Genomic DNA, 20151 nt, shown 5'->3' with positions numbered 1-20151 from the left:
AGAGAGAGAGAGAGAGAGAGGGAGGAGAGAGAGAACACGCATGTGAGGGGCAGAGAGAGAGGGAGACAGAGAATCCGAAGCAGATTCCATGTTGTCAGGGCAAAGCCTGATGCAGGACTTGAACCCATGAACTGTGAGATCATGACCTGAGCCACAGTTGGACACTCACCCTACTGAGCCACCCAGGTGCCCCAGGTTTTTGCCTACTTAAGAAACAGTTGCTTCATTAGGACTTAACATTAACAGTTGCTTCATTAGGACTTAACATTAGCTGCCCTCCTCTATTGGCAAATCAGAATATACCTAACTTGTAGGGGTTTTTTTCTCCTAAGGGAAAGGATATTTAAAGTATTTGGTAACCCCTGTTACTATTTTTTTTTAAACCAGCTAGTTCTGTTATGAACAGCTAAGTATTAACGATCTCTTGTGTCAGTATCAAGTTATTTTCCTTTTGAGAGAAATAAATAATTGGAAATTTCTTTTTTTTAGTTAACACCCCATTTATTTATTAGAATACATTACTTTGTTCTGCTTCAGAGTCTCCTGTTTTATTCTATTCCTTTTCTTCATTCCCACGGACTTTCCCCCAATCCCCAGGCTTTGTTCTTGGCCTTCAGCTTCTCTCTGTCCATTACTTGAAAGTGTTCAGTCATCCCGTTGTGCTGGAGAGAGTAGAGCATTCTACCAGGTGGTAATGTTTTGGACAACACAGGTTTACTGGATTGTTACTGATGATGGATGGGCAGGCAGACTATGGCAATAAGAAGTCATACTTTTTTTCCCAAGATCACATACACTAGCCAGAGTTAAATAGAAAACCCAGAGCTTTTTGCCCTAGTCCATTCTGTCACCTTATCTAGTTGTCATTAATTATAGTTAATCTAAGAAGTCATTGCATTTGAGACATAATTTGGCCTATTAAATTTGGCTTAATCATTTAATTTGTAATTGCCTTTGTTGTATTTTTTTTTAAGTTTGTTTATTTTTGAGGGTGAGACAGAGACAGAGCATTGGGCGGGGGCAGCGGGACGGCCGGGAGGGGGTTGGGGCAGAGGCAGAGAGAAAGGGAGACACAGAATCCGAAACAGGCTGCAAGCTCTGAGCTGCAAGCTCTGAGCTGTCAGCACAGAGCCCGTCACGGGGCTTAAACTCACGAACTGTGAGATGGTGACCTGAGCCGAAGTCTGATGCTTAACCCGCTGAATCCCCCGGGCGCCCTGCCCTGCCTTTGCTGTATTCTTCAGGAGTCAATTCTGAATGAAGGCAGTGTTCTTGGTGGGAAGAAAAGAGACATAGAGGAATATATAAAGTTAAGGAATTTTTGATATGAAAACAGTTCCTAGCTGTTGTTTCACCATTCTTCTTTGATACATTTACACCTTTATTTGACTCTACAAGTTGTTCAGAATACACCTGTGACCCTGGCTGTCCTGAGCTGCTGGAGTAGCATTAGGCTGTGGGTCTCATTCAGACTTGAGCAGGTGTAAGAATCACCTGGGGTGCTTGGTAAACAGATCCCTGTATTGTGAATCACTGCCCGCTCCTCTCCAAGTTTCTGATTCAGTAGTTTTGGGCTAGGGCCTGGCAGTTGGCATTTACAACAAGTTTAGATGATACTGACACTGTTCTGAGTATCACGCTTGGAGAACCACTAATATAAGGTAATGAAAGGTCTTGCAGTAGACCAAGTATAAATTAATAATGCCTGATATAATTTCTGAATATATCTTCCCCTTCCTTACAAACAAATAACAAAGAAATTCAAAAGGAATAGTAGAACTTAACCTGGTTTGCTTCAGTCTGTGTGAAATAAAATATGCTTTAAACTTTAATTCCAGAACAACCACTAAGTGGTATGCCATCAAGTGTTTTTATAGTAAGCATTTATTTTGGTTTTCGGTAAATTAATTCACGTGTTAGTGAGTACTTGTCATGTGCTAGGCACTCTTTGGCGGGAGTTGGGGCTGTAGTAGTAAATTCCTCCTCCAGGGGGCGAGTGTCTAGTTTGAGGGAGATGGACAGTATGTAATATGTCAAGTTTTGATGAATTACTTGGATAAATAAGTATGAGAATTGAACATATGTATTCCTGCCTTGTGTGAATTATATATCTCTAATAGTTTCTTATTTATTAATAACCTGCTAATATTCCCGAACCTTAGATTTCAACTATTCCATGTGTTTTAGACTTTATTTCACTTTATTTTAGTAAAGATCAACTAAGCAACTTTCTCAGTAGGACTTAGACTGCATGAACTTGCTATCTAATAAATATGTGTTTCTAGGTTTAAGTCTTGTGGCATGATGTTTTGAGGCTAACACTAGGGATTTTACATTTTTTGAACTGGACTGTCTCTAGAGAGCACTGCATTCTTCAGTTCATTGAAATGCTCATTGTTCTGATTTTTATACTAGGCCTGCTTTACTCATTTATATTACTGACCTGGGCCTTGTTGGGTTTTGAGTTTTAATACCTTTAAACTGCTTAAAAAGTAGTGCATTATTTTCAAGCTGGAAAACACAACCTAGATAAAATTTAGAAATTTAATGGTAATTTTTGTTCAGTGTCCATGCTTTATATTTGTTTCGGTCAGTCTGAACTTTTTGTGGACGAAGTTGAGAGTGATTGGCTACATTTCTCTCACAAGAGGATCTAGTTTTAAAATTCAAGGCTACGTACTGCACACATACAAACACATGCTTTGTTTGTATGTGTATATTTTAAATCAGGGATTAGGTTGAGATTAGCAAGGAAATAATAGATACCTTGAAGTTTCTTGGATTGTCATTTTAAGTGTTGATTTCAGATTGGCATGAAAAACCTTCCTAATCTTTGGCTAAGAGTTTACACCAACATGTGCTCATTCTTCATACTACCTCTGGTTCTCTTGATGCTTGTCTGTATTCTGTTCTTTTGCTACCATGGTGAAGATCAGCTGGTTTCCTAGAAGAAAGTGATGTTAGCTACTGTCTTAATCCATTCAGCTGTTACAACAATATCAGAGACTGCATGGCTTATAAATCACAGAAGCTTATTTCTCACGGTTCTGAAGGCTGGGAAGTCCAAGATGAAGGCGCTGGCGAATTCAGTCTGGCCAGGGCCCGCTTCCTGGTTCCTGTAGACTGTCTTCTTGCTGGCGACTTCTATTGCATAAGGAGTGAGGAATGTCTCTGGGGTGCTAATTCCATTTGTGAGGGCCTCACTCCCATGACCTAATTACCTCCCAGAGGCCCTTCCCAGTACCATCACATTGGAGGTTAGGATTTCACCATATGAATTTTGGGGGAAGAAACACAGATAGTCTATAATAGCCAGCACTTAATAAAGGTCAGTCGAATTGGCTACTTATTTATTTATTTTCCAAGCAAAATATATGTAGAAATAGACGTATATTATATTTATAGATGGAAATGTAAAGTGGAAATAGATACGGCTTTTTTTGATGTGGAAATAGGCTTTAAGATTTTCTTCTGTGATCATGCCTTTTTCATTTTGGTTTTAAAGTCTCTTTTCAAAGATACTTAAAAGCAGAACATAGGGGCGCCTGGGTGGCGCAGTCGGTTGGGCGTCCGACTTCAGCCAGGTCACGATCTCGCGGTCCCGGAGTTCGAGCCCCGCGTCGGGCTCTGGGCTGATGGCTCAGAGCCTGGAGCCTGTTTCCGATTCTGTGTCTCCCTCTCTCTCTGCCCCTCCCCCGTTCATGCTCTGTCTCTCTCTGTCCCAAAAATAAATAAACGTTGAAAAAAAAAATTAAAAAAAAAAAAAAAAAAAAAGCCACATGAAAGATACCTGAGAGGCATCAGCAATTACTGCTTCTGTAGTGGGACTCCATTCTGTACTTATAGCCGCAGGATTTTACATTTTAGATTCTTTTTTCTCCTTTGTATCCTTGACTTGGTGATTTGCTGAAGTGTAAAGCCTGTGGTTGAGAAGTAGGAGTGCTTTCCAGTTGCGAGCAGAGGTGGAGATCATCGAACTCAGCAGTTGGGGTGCCATGGGATGATTATGTTAATTCTTGGCTTCTGTACTTGAAGTTTTCTTTCTGAGCATGTCACTTACCTTTGTTAAGCCTCACCTTTTGGTGTAGAGTGGGTATGTGATCTGGTTTAGGTGATATAGGAGATTCAGTAAACTAGAACCACATAGAAGAGAAAATCACTTTCGGTTGATCGCTGACAGTGGCCTTTGTGTTTGTGGACAGAGTAAACGGGTGGGGCACCAACAATTTCTGCTGTATTCTCAGATATGCTGAGCTTCTCTTACATCCATTCTCATCTCAGTACACAGCAACCCCATCCTTTGGTGCTCAGGCCAGAAACTTTGGAGTCATTCTGGACCCTTCTGTCATATCTCACATCTAGACTGTCAGCAAATCTGGTTGGCTCAATCTGTAAAATATGTACAAAGTCTGACCTCTCTCACCCTCACTGCTACCTCCTGGTTCAACCTCCATCCTCTCACAGCCTCCTCACTTTGCTTACTCCCAACATAGCAGCTGGATGACCCATAGAAAACCCAAGTCAGAACACATCACTTCTCCATCCAAAACTCTCCAGATGTCCCCATCTTACTTAGAGTAAAAGCCAGTCTTTAAAATGTCCTCTAAGGCCCTCTGTGATCTGGCTTCGTCCATCCTTTTGTGTGTGTCTGTGTGTCTGTGTGTGCGTGCATATACAGTTCCTTTTGGTTTTAGCCTTTTATGTAGCCAAAACTTTTCTTTCTTCATTCCCTTCAGTGCAGGAATTCATTGGTCAAGATTTTCATTCCATCTTTACTACCCCATCCTGCTTGATTTTTGTTTTTTTTTTTTTTTACATTTTCACACGGTAAATTTACTTACTGTATAAATTTCTGTTGGTTTTGACAACTGCCTGGAGTGGCGTATCCACCCAGACGATTCTACACAAAACAGTTTGTTCTCCCATGTTACCCTTTGTAGACAGTCCTCCCCACCCTCTGGCCCCTGGCAACCACTAGTCTGTTTTCGTTTTTATAGTTTGACTTTACTGGCATCTTATATAAATGAGAATCTTATAATAGCCATTTTGGTCTGAGTCTCAACTGGCAAAATGCATTTAAGATTATTCCATGTCATATGAATGTGTTCTTTAGAATAAATATAAGCAAGAGGGGTGCCTGAGTGGCTCAGTCAGTTGTGCATCTGACTCTTGATTTCAGCTCAGGTCATGATCTCAAGGTCGTGGGATTGAGCCCTACATTGGGCTCCACTCTGAGCATGGGGCCTGCTTGGGATTCTCTCTCTGCCTCTCTGCTCCTCCCCTGCTCACACATGTGCATGCACGCTTGCTCTCTCTCTCTCTCTCTCTCTAAAGATAAATAAATGAGCATTTTTTAAAAAGAATAAATTTAAGCAAGAAAAAGTGAATTCATTTAAAGAAAATACTGAGCAACAATGACAGGTGGTACATACATATGAGAGACCTCTTGAAGCTGAATTTGGAAATCAGTAGGTAAAGGCTTTCTTTATCTGGTACTTCTGACAGTAATTAGCCATGTACTCTTAGGGAAGTCAACTCTTTGCTTCCCACTTGCTGGTAAAATGAGTAGTAAAATACTTGATGTAGTAGTTGTTACCTTCTGCCTCTTGAGATGGCGGTGGTTCTATAAGACTCCAGGTATTTTAGGTTCTTTGGATAGCTCCTTTTTCCAGCGGGTGGGGGCAGAGTAGCTCTTTTTAACGTTGGCGTTTCATTGGTGTGAATCCCCTGTCACCCTGGATTTCAAAGTTGTTAGGACCAGCTGTTGTAAAAACTTTATGAAACCTTTAGTGAAGGAAGGAGAGCCAGACAGTAGGAATGAGGTCAGCCTCAATGTAAGTCTCCAGTTCGTTGATGTTTTTCTGTTGGGCTTATCAAGTGTAAGTTGGTAGAGTCTGAGTCCACGCCTTAGTAATGTCCAGGAAGTGCTGGTGGTGCAAAAATGCCTGCGAGTTTCTAGCAACCTCTTTTGTCACTGTAGCATTTGGACTTAAAATATATGTGGATAGTCCTATGTTACGTGAATTTTCTCGGGGGTGTCGCTGAAGATTGATTGTTGAGGTTCATAATTTTCCAGAACTTTGTTGTGGTTCATGGATAGGCTGCCTTGTCACATCATTGGCAACATGTATTTGAGGGTGACGTGCGTTTGAAAATGCTCCACTGATAACAGATACGAAAACTGGAAAAGGAAACCAAAGATACTTGCTTGTTTTGTTTTTATTTTTAAAGATGGATTCATGGTCATTCCTTTTTAAATCATAATTAATGGCTTCTTTAAAATCCCTGGCAAAGTTGCTGTTTCCTTGTTTTTGAAATGGGATAATAATTGAGTTGTATTTAGGTGATTGAATGTCAAAGAAATTAGAATAAGTGAAAGGAATTTGAGAGCACAAAATTGCTTTGATTTGTGTTAACATGTGGTATGTAGTAATATTTATTTTACTTTTTACTTTTAGTAATGAATGTTATAACTATTGAAGATTATAAGAGCACTTACTGGCCAAAATTGGATGGTGCCATAGATCAGCTTTTAACCCAGAGTCCTGGTGACTATATCCCCATATCCTATGAACAGATATACAGGTAAGTCAAGATTTCATTTGCCTGGGTTTGAGAGGGTATGTTGAGATTCATGACACCTTGAATTACGGCAGTAGGTATGCATATAATACATGTATGGTGAGGCTCTATAGGTGATTTGTATATTCCACACTTGGTGGTTGGAGGTTTGATTTTATACTTTCTGCTTCAGAATTGGCTTTTGAATCAAGGTAGAGTTAACCTCAACTCGATTAGACTTCCTCCCACCTCAGCCTGCTACCCCCACTATACATAATGAAGAAACTTTTGAGGTCAGTAAAAAGACACGAATGATCAGTATCTGGTGCAAAAATAATGTATTTTTTGTTTCACAGGGAGACCCTTGCTCGATCTGTTGATGTTTATTGACACACAATTCTGTCTTTGGTTATTTTGTTCCCCGGGTCCTGGTAAATGGAAACAGCAAATTAGTGAGGACCTGGGGTAGGACATGAGATCAGCCCTGTCACAGAGGAGGAAGCGACAGTTGTGTTGTTCGACACAAGTGATGCACAAAGAGATTACATTGCAAACCTTTTGTGAGTTAGAAACTTGGTGCTAATTATCACTCTCTCTCCCTTATTTTGATGTTCATTGAAACGAGAGAGCGAGTGAAAAGCTAGTTTGTAAGTAGTTATAGTCAGATTCTCAGATTATCACCTGATACTAGATTATCTACTACTGGCAAAATGTGTAATGCATTACTCTGAAAGATTTGCAGCTGGTGGTAGTATCTCTTTCATCTGAGCACTGGTTGGGGCAAGGTAAACTTCTATTTAAAAGTTGTGATTGGTCAGTTTTTTAGGCCTGAATTATTTGACCAGTGTTCGTATATCCAAAGTATGCATTCACCTTAGGTTGAATGAAGTTCTTTGTTGTTAACTTGGTTTTTCTGTTTTGGTTTTCCCCCACAGTTGTGTGTATAAATGTGTCTGCCAGCAGCATTCAGAACAGATGTACAGTGATCTGATTAAAAAGATAACTAATCACCTAGAGAGAGTCTCGAAGGAGCTGCAGGTAAAGAACTGATCATACTGATTTTTGCTTCCTTGGGATTTTTGGACTGGTTGAAAGTAGTCTCTATGATATATATTTGGAGGCTTGTTAATTTGATTAAGGTATAAATTTATAAATATTTCCTAGATGAGTGTTGACCAAATTACCTAACCTTTAGAGTAATTTGTTAGAAAATTAGATATAAATTGTGGAACTTTTTAGATTGAATATACTTCAGACTTTAACAGATTCCATTTATTATGTCAGTGTTGCTTTTATTTAAAACTTGATTGTTTCTGCTAACCTTAGTATTTGATGACTTTTATAATATAAATGTAGGTATATTTTAATTTTTTAACTAACTTTTTTGATATTATCTTTGAGGATTGGTGACGGCCTGCTAGTTTCTAATATTTGCTAATATAAACAAGTGAAGTCACATTTTGTTGATAAACCCTCTGTAGATGAACATCATCCCAGCTGTGAAATTTGGGTAGGGCAGGTTGCAGAAAGTATTCTGTTGAAGGAAGCACTTGGCCTCTGATCCCTGTCCCTCCCTGCCTTAGTAAAGTTTCCAGTGCTTGAAGGTCAGGGACTATCTTTATGCCAGGGCCAGATCATATTTTAGTTCTGGTGCAGAAGTGACATGTATAGAAAAGTCACTCAGCAATAGATGACCAGGATCCATACCACACTTAGGAAGTGCTCCAGCAATTCTGGAATATCCACAGTTTCTAGCATGCTTTGGCCTTGGATATTGTTCCTCACTTGCCTTCTGGTCTGAGGTATCTTGGTCTTGTTTACTGCAAACAGTTGCCCTAAGTAGCTTTTATTTATTTATCTTTTGATTGTAGCCAGAGCTATGTTTATCATGGCCAAATACATAGTTTTCCTGTTGTTAAGAGTGTAAATTGTTCTCTTAATCTTTTTGCCACCAAATATGAAATATTTACTCATTTAACAAACTAATTTATATATTAAAAAAAATTTTTTTTTAAGTTTTATTTATTTTGAGAGAGAGCAGGCCGGGGAGGGGCAGAGAGAGAGAGGGATAGAGAGACTCCCAAGCAGGCTCCACACCATCAGCATGGAGCCCAACATGGGGCTCGAACTCAAACTGAGATCATGACCTGAACTGAAACCCAGAGTAGGACACTTAACCGACTGAGCCACCCAGGAGCCCCTAACAAAAAAGTTTGGTACCTAAGCATTATAAGTTGTGGATGAAACCCAGGATCTGTGCATGATAGCTTTGAGTTACTTGCTTACGAATTCTTGATTCTACGCTTGCCCTTACTTCTCACATCCAATTTACTACCAGATCTTGTTTGCTTCCTATTTCTCTCTTGGCTCCTGTCCACTTCTCTTCACTAGCCACTACCAACCCAGGCACTGAAACACTCATCTAAGCTGGTTACTCTGCCTCTAGTCTTCACATCTCTTGCTTTATTCTTCATTTCAGAGTGACTGTTTCTAAAGCATAAATCTGATTATCATTTTTCTACTAGATGGAAGTTCAAACTTTTTCATATGACTTAGGAAACCTTTCATTATTTGATTCTGCTTATTTCTGTAGCCTGATATGTTATGTCTCTGCTCCTGTGTATTGAACTTACTTCAGTTCCTTGAACAGTTTATGTACTCTTCTTGGCTTTTGCCGTGTGAACTCGATGGCCTGGAAAATTCTTCCTTTTTCTCTGCCCTCTTATTTTTTTGGCTGGCGTGATCTTCCTTTGGCTGCAGCTTGGACATCATTTGATTTGGGAAACATTCTCTGATACTTTGTTCCCCCAAGTCTGGGTTTGGGGGCCCCTCACCTGTGCCTTTGCAACACCTAGTATATTATTGTAGTTCATTCTGCGTATTATAACTTCTTGTTTAGCTATGCCTTTCCCTCCACCTGCCCCCAATATTATTTTCTGGGAAGGCAGAGGAACATGTCTGCTTTCTTTGTTATTGTGTCTTTAGCACCTAGCCCAGTATCTGATATATCCTAGCTGTTTTTATTGTGTTGTCAGTACCTAGTCTAGTATCTGATACATACTAGGCATTACATGCCTATTGAATGCAATGTATATCCAGTGTTTACTAATAAATAATTTACTGCTTGTTGAATAACCTTTTTCTAGTAGAAATCTGAATGTAATCATCTTTTTTAACATCAAGCATTAGGTGGTTTTGGGGTTCAGGAGTACCAGAGCTTTTATTAGAACAGCAAAGAACTCAGTATCCTCAAAAAGGATGATTTTATTAACACTGTTTTGCTGTTATTGAAATAATACTAATTAATCTTCTAAAAGAAAAAAAAGCAAACCATTTCAGTTCAATTATCAGGGCAAGATATGCTACTTGTCCTATTTATATCTATGAAATGTGGGTTGAAAATGTTGTGTGTATTACACTTGGGCCCTGACTTCACATGTAGATCATTAATTTGACCAATAGAACTCTGATTTGCTAAATTCATTTGTTAAATTGGAGCTTCTGCTTGAGTAGATTTTTCTTGTATTTAGTCTTATTAAGCACTGTAAGACGTTTTTTCATTCTTACAGTTGCAGTGTTATATTTTTAAAGTTAGAGGGCACAATAGTATTATCAAGCTCAGTCAAATTGGTAGTTTTGGAAGGTCACTTGGTTACATCTTTGCCGTGTGTTTGCTTGACCAATTATCAATAATATGAAGGTAACCTGTTACTTGCCCAGGCTGTGCTGCCTGGGGTACCAGTTGGTACTCTGGAGTCACTAAGGTTTAGAGACTAAGTTTCTGAGGTTTTGGAGAATGGTCCCTGTCAGTGTGCCTAGAGCTCCCTCATTCTTTATCATGAATGTCTGATTGTCCATTAACCTTACTTTATTGATGGACCTTCATTTATTTAACTGATTTTTGATTGATGAATATTTAGATTGCTTCCAATCTTTGGGTGTTACTAACAGTGCTGCAGTGTTTACTACGTCCGTCCGTATTGCAGTTCACCAAAGTCGTACCAACGTACAGTCTAACCAGTTACGTATAGATCGGAGTGCCTGTTTTCCCCCACCCTTCCTTACTAATACAGCATATTAGAAGACTAAATTCTCACTTTAGGTAATGAAGTAATTTTTATTAAAAACGAAAACATAAGAGTGGTATCTTTTTTGATGTTAGTATTTTGGAAACCACATTGGTAAATGTAAAGGTAATATATAAAACCAAGGGAATGTAGTTGATTTTTAGAATCAGTACATGTTCTACTTGAGAGTTCAGCAATATGGCCTATAAAAATATTTTACTTCAGAATGATATCCTTTGTAAGATTCTAAAGTCTAACCATTATTAAATAGCCTGGTGAAGTGGGTAAAAACATGGGGACCTGCGTTTTGGTCTCAACTCTGCCACTCAGTAGTTGTGTGCCTCTGGACTAAACATGCTGGTATCTTGTAAATTTTCTCAACATTGAAATGAAGTGGCTTTACTGAAATATCTGGTTGCATTAAGCAAAGTAATAAGGTATTTTGTCTACTGCTTCCTGCTTGGCAAATGCTTCTTCGTTGTTTTCCCAGGCTCAAGCTTGTTAGTGTCTACCTGTGTGGAATGTTCTGGACTTCTTGCGCTCCCCTCAAAGCAAAACAGACCATTGGAATTTTTCCTTCTGGATACTTACAACACCTTGGCAATGACAACCCTGTTAGAGCAGTTGTTGTGTTATATTGTTTCTGCGTCCGTGTTTGGCCATCTCGCAGGTCCTCCTATGAGGGCATAGACTGTTGTGTTTGTCTTTTTATCCGTCATGCCTGGCACACTCCCAACACAGCAACTAAATTTGACCTATCCTATGGAAAGAGTAGCCTAATTAGGTACATACAATCACTAATCTCTAGATGTTTAGGCATTTTATAAATGTATTCAGTGTTCAGTTGATTCTGTTTATTGATTTATTCATTGTTACAAATACGTGGCATAAGTTTTCATGTGGAACAGAACAAGACTATATGCCAGGCTCCATGAGCCAGAAAAGTTTAATTTGGGTGGAACGTTTTGTTTGCAACTCTGATTTTAGAAATGAAATACTGTTAAAATTTGCTAAAACAAAAGTGGGATGAGTTGCATTTGGCACATAATCAGAAATGTAGTGCTGGTGTTGATAAATCCATGAGTTAGACCTTCAGGGCATGGGCCTTTATCTTTCAAGGACATCTTAAAATAGCTGCAGGTTTGTATGGTTTATGTGTCAGAGTGACTTATTTATCTCCATCATAAGTCCTATCCTGTTGGGGAGACGAAGGGTATATGAAATAATCTTCCATATTGCGCAGTTATTGACTTAAAAACTAGAGACTACTGTTTTCAGAGATTTCAAAAGATTTTAATTAGTTAAACCTAAATGTTTCTACGTAACTGTATACTCTTAACGTGTTGACTCTTAAAAAAAAAAATCGGGGCACCTGGGTGGCTCAGTTGGTTGAGCGTCGACTCTTGATTTTGGCTCAAGTCATGATCCCAGGGGCATCGGATTGAGCTCTGTGTCTGGCTCCATGCGGAGTGTGGAACCTGCTTAAGATTCTCTCCTCCTTGGACCCTCTCCCCTGCTCTCACTCACTCTTAAAAAAAGGAAATCCTAGTTCTTTTATTTTGGAAACAATGAGTTTTCTACCACTTAAGTAACTTTAAAAGGCTTTTTTGTTATTTAGTTTATTAAGTTTCAAAAATCACTTAAATAGCTAACCCTACTCAGTATTCTGCTTACATTATACTACACAGCATGTATATCTATACTTTTTTACCTACTACTAGATTGTTTGAGCTGTGATAGTGTTTTGCGTTAGGTTTTTTTTTTCTTCCAAGTTTTTATATTCCAGTTAATATGTAGTGTAATACTAGTTTCATGAGTAGAATTTAGTGATTCATCACTTACATGTAACAGTGATCATCACGACAAATGCCCTCCTTAATACTCATCATCCATTTAGCCCATCCCCCTGCCCACTCCCTCTGCCTCAGGTTTTTTTAAAGCCATTCTGCTCCCTTGCATTTAACTCCTCTCTTCTTTAAATAAATTCTCTATTAATATATTTTCCTTTTTCTGTATCTCCAAAGCCTCAAATGTGAATTTCTAGTTCTGATTTTTTAATATACTAGTGAATGGAAATAGGTAACAGGTTTATTAGTTTAGTGAACGATATTCTGGTTAGTTGTGGAAAATTCTGTTGAAACTCTTAGCAGTCCCCATACTTTTGGTGAGGGCTCAGACCAGGTTCTCCAAATGTCTGTTGACCATTTCAACTGGGATTTCTTCTTGTGGATACCTCATATTCGTGTCTAAATCTAAATTCCTCTTCACCCAAATAATTTTCACTCTCAGACTTGAGATTTCATGTTCATCTTTGACTCCTTTTTTCTCCTTCACCCCTTCTTTCCAGGTGACTGTCAAGGTTGATAGAACACTATCATTTCCCTTGCTTCTGTCATCTTTCAGTCTAATTGCTGTTGTTCTTCTCCATGTCAGTATTGGCTCATGTCTGCAGCATTCTCCCAATTGGTTTTTCTATACTCTTTGGTTAAGTAATCTTCTGAAAACGCTAATATGATAGGCACACTTTCTTGTTCAGAAACTTAGACTCCCTATTGCCTTTCTCAGTCACAGTCAATTTTTTGGTTAGTATAAAAAACTGAGCTGGTTGATTGGTTATGGGGGTTCCTAGTGGGAAACCTGATGTAGCCAGTGCCTTCCATCCAAGTATATAAGGTAGTCTGTTAGGTATAACAGCAGATAAATGATTGATAAGGCTAGATAATTTGGACCAACGCTTTACTGATTACAGTGTAAAAAATGGACAAGGTTGCTAATAAAAAGTGTAAGGAATTATAGGATCACAATCGGAGAGAAGGAAACCCAGAGAGGGGAGTCTAGCACTTGAGCCATTTCTCCACTAGGGGCCCCTGTTTATTCTGGAAAAGAAAGCTAATTGGCCGAGAATTTAATAGAGTTTTGATGGGCTTGTGGGGGTAGGGTGATAAAAATTGGGAGATTAGAGTCCATCAAACGTGAAGGATCACATCCCAACAGTAGCAAAAATAGTAAGTTACCGACTGTTATAACTGGAGCCTGATTCCTGACTTGCATTAAGGTGGTGTGGATTTGCTAGTGTCTCTAGTTGCTTACCAGAAGCAAAAGTAAATTGTCTCTGAGAAAGATAACATCTGAGGCATCAGATGGTTCTCTGATTTTTCATAAACAGTATCTGGCACTCCATCAGAAATAACTAGTCATGTTAGGAGGTGAGCATAAAAGTAAAAGAAATGGTAAAATCCATTTCTGGACAAGAATTGAGAGAATCCATCATCAGTAGTCTCTCACCTTAAAGAAGTAATGAAGAGTGTTGTTCAGATAGAAAGAATATGTTCCTAGATGAAAACTTGGAGAATCAGGTAGAAATGAAGAACAACAGAAGATAAATATGTGAGTGTAGAATAATAATAATGATAATGTCTTATAGAGTGTAAAAATCTATGTAATCAAAACACATGACAATTACATGTAAGGTGGAAGGGAGTACCTGGGTGTAAAATGTTCTAAGGCCCTTGCATTGTGTAGAAAGAGGTAAAATACTAAGTTAGACTGATAACAAGGATGCAGTCTGTAATTTTAGGGTAACCACTAAAAGAATGGTAAAAGAAAGTATAATTAATGGGTAATAGAGGAAGAGGATGGAATAACTTAAAAATAATCAAGGAAATCAAGAAAGGATTAAAAAAAAAAAGGACAGAAAACAGATGGAACACATAGAAAACAAATAGTAAGGTAATAAATTTAAACTTCAGCATATCAAGCAAGGGCCACCTGGGGGGCTCAGTCGGTTAAGCATCCGATTCTTGGTTTTGGCTCACGTTATGACCTCACCGTTTGGGAGTTTGAGCCCGATGTTGGGCCCTGCGCTGCCAGGGTGGAGCCTGCTTTGGATTTTCTCTCTCCCTCTCTCTGCCCCTGCCCTATTTGCGCTCCCCCTCAAAATAAATGAACTTAAAAAATTTTTTTTTAATTAAAAAAAATCATTTAAAAATAAACTTCTGTGTATCAATTATTATGTGAAATGTTAAGACTACTGTATTTAAAAAAGTAAGCAGATTATCAAACTGAATGCAATTCTGCAACCTTATGAAATGCTGCTAATATGAGGCAGCATATTTAGCATAATTTTAGACAGAAGGATTGAAAATAAATGATGGAAAAAGGTATACCATACAAACATAAGCCTGAAAGAAAGATGATATAGCTACATTGATATCATAAAAAGTAGACTCAGAACAAGAGGTATTATTGTATATGAAGAGAACTTGTTTTAGGTTTATTTATTTTTGAGAGAGAGAGTGCACATGTGCAAGTTGGGGAGGGATAGAAAGAGGGAGAGAGAATCCCAAGCAGGCTCTGTGCTACCAGCATAGAGCCCGATGCAGGGCTCGAACCCACGAACCGTGCAGTCATGACCTGAGCTGAAATCAAGAGTCGGACACTTAACCAACTGAGCCATCCAGTTGCCCTTAAAGAGAACTTTTTATAATAAAAAGTTCCAGTTCCAGGAAGGTATGTAACATTTCTAAAATGTGTATGCACCCAATAACATAACCCCTAAAAGGATAAACAGACAAATCCATAATCATAGTGAGAAGTTAACACATCAGTGATGTTAGCAGCATTTATCTCAAGAAATTAGAAAAAGAATACAGATGAAACCCAGAGAAAGAATTAAGTCACAATCTTTGCTAGTAGACCGTTGAAATGATCAGAAGTATTCAGGAAACTGTGGTACAAAACAGAGTAAGAAAAGTGCCATGACAGACTAACAGTGTAATAGTCACAGCCAGATGGAGGAGTAGAGAGGAGACAGCATTAAAAATGATACGTCATGAAGAATGGGTAGATGTTTGGGGAGGGAGCATTTTTGGGCTAAGAAAGCTTCATAAGCAAAGGCAGTTTCTGGGGAGGTTTGGGTAGCAAAGAGAGGTCCTGTGAAGATAGATGTGGTGTTTGAGGGAAACTGGAAGGAGATCAGGCTGAAAAAAGGCAGATTGGAACCAAACTGCAGAAGCCCTTACGTACCAGGAGTTGCATCTTAGATCAATGTAGAATATCAAAGATTATCTAAATATAAATAGTGGTTGCAGTAGACCAGGTAAACTACAGGTCCACAGTTCCTTATCTGAAATTCTAAAATCCAAAAAAAAGCTTTGAAAGTGTATTTTTCTTTTTGTAAGTTTGGTGTCAAAACTCATGTAGTAAAACTTGATTTAAACTCGTGAGGAACTTGGTGGGAACATTTACATATTTTTTTTCTCAGAAATATCCGTGTGTTACGAATTTCTCCCAAAAGATCAGTGTGTTGATATTCCCAATCTCTACTGCATATTCCCAATCTCTACACGTAATATATTGTGTAGATACCATGATACCTTCTGAATCTGAAAAGTTCTGAATTAATGGCACACCTCTAGCCCCAGGAATCTTGGACAAGAAATTGTGGACTTGTTGGTAAGGAGAAGGGAGAAAGCAGCATCTAGAATGTGTTGCAGGGATCAGAGAAACAGAATAGCTAAAACCATGACCAGTTGGAAGAGAGGCAGGGTGAGTGGATTGAGAGATCGATATGGTTTCCATAGAGATGTTGGCAGTTGCTAAAGGGGACTTGAGAGATAGGGAAGGAAGATAATGGTTTGAGAACATTCAGGTCTGCAAACATTGAGTGTCCATGTGTGAGCAAATGTGCTAGATGCTAAGGCTGCAGGGATAATTAAGATGCAGGTTTATTCTTTAGTACTGTTTAGGGGAAAGGTGTAATGATCATTTCAATATATTAGAATGTGATGAGTAATAGGATAGAGGTAGGAAATGAGTCCCAAGTCTTGCTAATTTTCCCCCGTGTAAAGTGTCTCAGATTGATCCCATGCCATGTCCCTAGTTTAGGTCCTCATTGGGACTTGGCTGAAAAATAGAAAAAGATTTCTAATTTGTATCTTGGCCATGCAGCTTGCCTTAGTCCGTTTTGTTTATTTTTCAGACTTATCATCTATTCTCTTAACCTTTTGACTCTCTGTTTACCTAAAGAGCAAAGACCATACTCCTTAACAATTAGGATTTCAAGGCTCTTCACACTGTGAACTCAGCAAGATAGTGTAACATTATTTTGCTATTAAAATTTAAATGGGCTGTGTGTTTTCATCCTTATGTGTTTTCTCATTTGGTTACTTTTGCCACTATGAACAATGACCCTTGAACAATGGGGGGGGGGGGTTGGTGCCCCATACAGTTGAAAATCTGAATGTAACTTTTCACTTCCCCCAAACTTAACCACTAGTAGCCTATTGTTGACTGGAAGTCTTACTGATAACATAAGCAGTTGATTAACACATATTTTGTATATTATATGTGTTATATATTGTATTCTTACAATAAAGTGAGCTAGAGAAAAAATGTCAAGAAAATCATAAGAGAAAATATATTTACAGTACTGTACCGTATGGAAAAAATCCGTGAATAAGTGGACCCATGCAATTCAAACCCGTGTTGTTTGAGGATCATCTCCCCCCTTTCTGGAAAGGGGCGTTCTACTTGTCTGTTAGGGTTTGCTGAGCTTTTAATTTTAACTCCATTGTTCCCAAGAGGCTTAATTAATCACTTTCTCTTCTTTGCTTCTGTAGCATTTTATTTGTATTGCTACTGTCGTCCTTAGTTGAGCACTTTGACGTCTATTTAGTTACCAAGGAGGATGCCATCTGTGCAGCCTGTGAGCTCCTTGAGGGCAAGAATCCTGACGTACTAGCGTTGGTTTCTTTTGGCCTGTTGTAGTCTTGAGCTCAGTTAAGTACTTATTAGATAAATATTCTAGTCATAATGCCATTAATCGAATGTTTGCATTTCTCTTACTTATGGGATGCATGGTAGGAGTATATGTCTCTATCTCATAGACGTTAGACTTAGCTAAGTGACTTGCTTTGGCCTGTGAATTGTGAAAGAAAGTGAAGTGTGTATGGTGAAGTGTGTACCCAAAGATCGGAAGCCCTTAAGATCAGCTGTCCGATTTTCTGAATTTCCCTTTGCCTGCTAAGTGTTTCAGATGGCGGAGGCTTTCTTATCCCGGGTCCCTGGGTAAGTATGACATGGAACAGACTTTCAAGATGGGCTGGTAGCCTGAGGAAGAAAGCTTTGCTATGTATTTTTTTCCCAGTTTGAACTCATTGAAAAAATGTACACACTTGGTTTTAGTGTAGTCATGAAGTTGTGCAACCATCACGGCTAATTTATTTATTTGCTTTTTATGTTTATTTGTTTCTGAGACAGAGACAGCATGAGTGGGGGAGGGGCAGAGGGAGAGGGAGACACAGAATTCGAAGCGGGCTGCAGGCTCTGAGCTGGCAGCACAGAGCCCAACGCAGGGCTCGAACTCACAAACTGTGAGATCATGACCTGAGCCAAAGCCGGTCACTCAACCGACGGAGCCACCCAGGCGCCCCGCATCACTGCTAATTTAAAGAACATTGTAGGTACCGTAGCAGGAAAACCGCTAGTCACCGGCAGTACTTTCCCACCCTCCCCTTCTCTCAGCCACTGGCAACCGCTAATCTGCTTTAAGGTTCATTCCCGTTTATATCATGATTAATACTTCATTTCTTTTTATGGCTGAATAACATTGCATTGCATGGTTATAGTACATTTTATTTATTTTTATTTTTTTTAAGCTTATTTATTTATTTTGAGAGAGAGACAGAGTGTGCACAAGTGGGGGGTGGGCAGAGAGAGAGGGAGAGAATCCCAAGCTGACTCCACACTATCAGCATAGAGCCCAACTTGGGGATCAGACCCACAAACCATGAGATCACGACCTGAGCCGAAATCCAGAGTCAAATGCTCAAACCGACTGAGCCACCCAGGCACCCCTATAGTACATTTTATTTATCCAGACTTTGTTATTTTAAGTCACTGAGATAAGTATTTGAGTTGACAGTATTTAGAATATCCTATTTGCCCCAACATTTGGGTAATTGAATTTAATGGATAGAACATTCTATACCCTTAAAACTGTCTTAAATGACACTTCCATACTTCGATTATTTTTGTGTACATCTGAATCAAGAATCCATTAGAGCAATCATGAGGCATTTTTCCCCATGTAATGTTGATAAATTTATTGTACACATTAATGCACTTTATTCTTTTGAGAGTATATTTTCACTTTCACAACAACTATTGATGTTTTGATCTATTAGCTTTATAGCCAGTAACCTGTTCACAAGTGTGTTCCTTCCAGCAGTTGGTCAGTGATCTGGAGCTTGCACTGTACATCGTGTACGTGAATATTGTGTTTAAACAGACTTGGTTCTCAGGCCAGGACAATAACATTGACGTGTTAGGGATGGTACCAGTAATACTAACCTGAGTTCAGGGTTCTGAGGAGGAGAGGCCACAGAAACAGACATGGGGAAGAAAGATGTTGCAGTTTTTATTCCCCAGTAGGGCTGAATTTGGAACGGTTAGATGAGTATTTGTCAAGTAATTGTGTTTAAACCATTTATTTTTACTAAGATTGGAGTAGTTTTAATGTCTCGTGAGCTGAATATATCTTGGTTGAGGTCAATATAATTTGACTCCAGACCTATTTGTAATAATGGAAATTAATAGAAACTAAACCATAATTAGTCAACATTACTTAACTTTGTGTCGCTCTTCAGAGACACCAGATTACAAATAAAAGCTTTAACTGCCAGACCGCCAACAAACTGAGCCAAATTGTCTTGGTGTTTGAAGTCAGAGCAAGGGTTGCTTTGCTGTTTGTGATTTGTCCAGTGGGTGGCAGCATAACTCAACTGGTTGTCTTGGTGGCCAATTTGAAATTTTACGTATTTTTTAGAGGCTAGAATTTCTGTACTCTGTTTAACTACAGAGTGTGTTTTGAAAAAAACTTTCATCCCCCAAATATGCTATTTAATCCTTACTGAGTGAGTATGATATTTTTTAAACTTTCTTTTAATGTTTATTTATTTTTTAGAGAGACAGAGTGCAAGCGGGGGAGGGAGAAAGAGGGAGACACAGAATCCGAAGCAGGCTCCAGCTCTGAGCTGTCAGCACAGAGCCCAACATGAGGCTTGAACTCACCAACCGCGAGATCATGACCTGAGCTGAAGTTGGATGCTTAATCGACTGAGCCACCCAGGAGCCCCAGGATGATTTTAGATAATAAGAAAATTGCCTATTGTCTCTACATAGCTTTCAAGTAAAATAATTATCATTGCCAACTGGTAGGCAGCTCTTCATATGTGTATTTCACTGAATTTTTTTTGAAAAAGTTATTTTGAGATCTATTTTTTTATCCAAACTGAAACTTAAAGCACTTGTTATAGCAAAGTTGTTCTTGTCTCACTGAATTTGCCAGTGAGATACTTCAACCCTCTGCAGACCATAATTCTAATAAGTTCACTGTCAGTTTTTCAAGATAGGGACTGTGTTTCCTTTTTATATGCCCTCATGGGGCTTAACATAGTGTCAGACTCAGAGAGAGATCCAATAAAGTACTTGTTGATAAAAAGCATGTGCTTGCTTTACAGCT

General features: G+C 38.9%; 1 protein-coding gene across 1 annotated transcript in view; it reads left to right on the top strand.

Moving 5' to 3' along the window:
• CACUL1 (CDK2 associated cullin domain 1) overlaps window positions 1–20151 on the top strand; it is a 77170-nt gene that overhangs the window by 18293 nt on the left and 38726 nt on the right. Inside the window, exons 2-3 of the mRNA XM_045439104.1 lie at window positions 6459–6585; window positions 7497–7599. Coding sequence (XP_045295060.1) covers window positions 6459–6585; window positions 7497–7599 — 230 coding nt within the window. The remainder of the gene's footprint in view (window positions 1–6458; window positions 6586–7496; window positions 7600–20151) is intronic.

Source organism: Leopardus geoffroyi, chromosome D2, assembly GCF_018350155.1.
Source record: "Leopardus geoffroyi isolate Oge1 chromosome D2, O.geoffroyi_Oge1_pat1.0, whole genome shotgun sequence".
NCBI classification, from domain to species: Eukaryota; Metazoa; Chordata; class Mammalia; order Carnivora; family Felidae; genus Leopardus; species Leopardus geoffroyi.
This window is presented reverse-complemented; position numbering and strand designations above follow the sequence as displayed.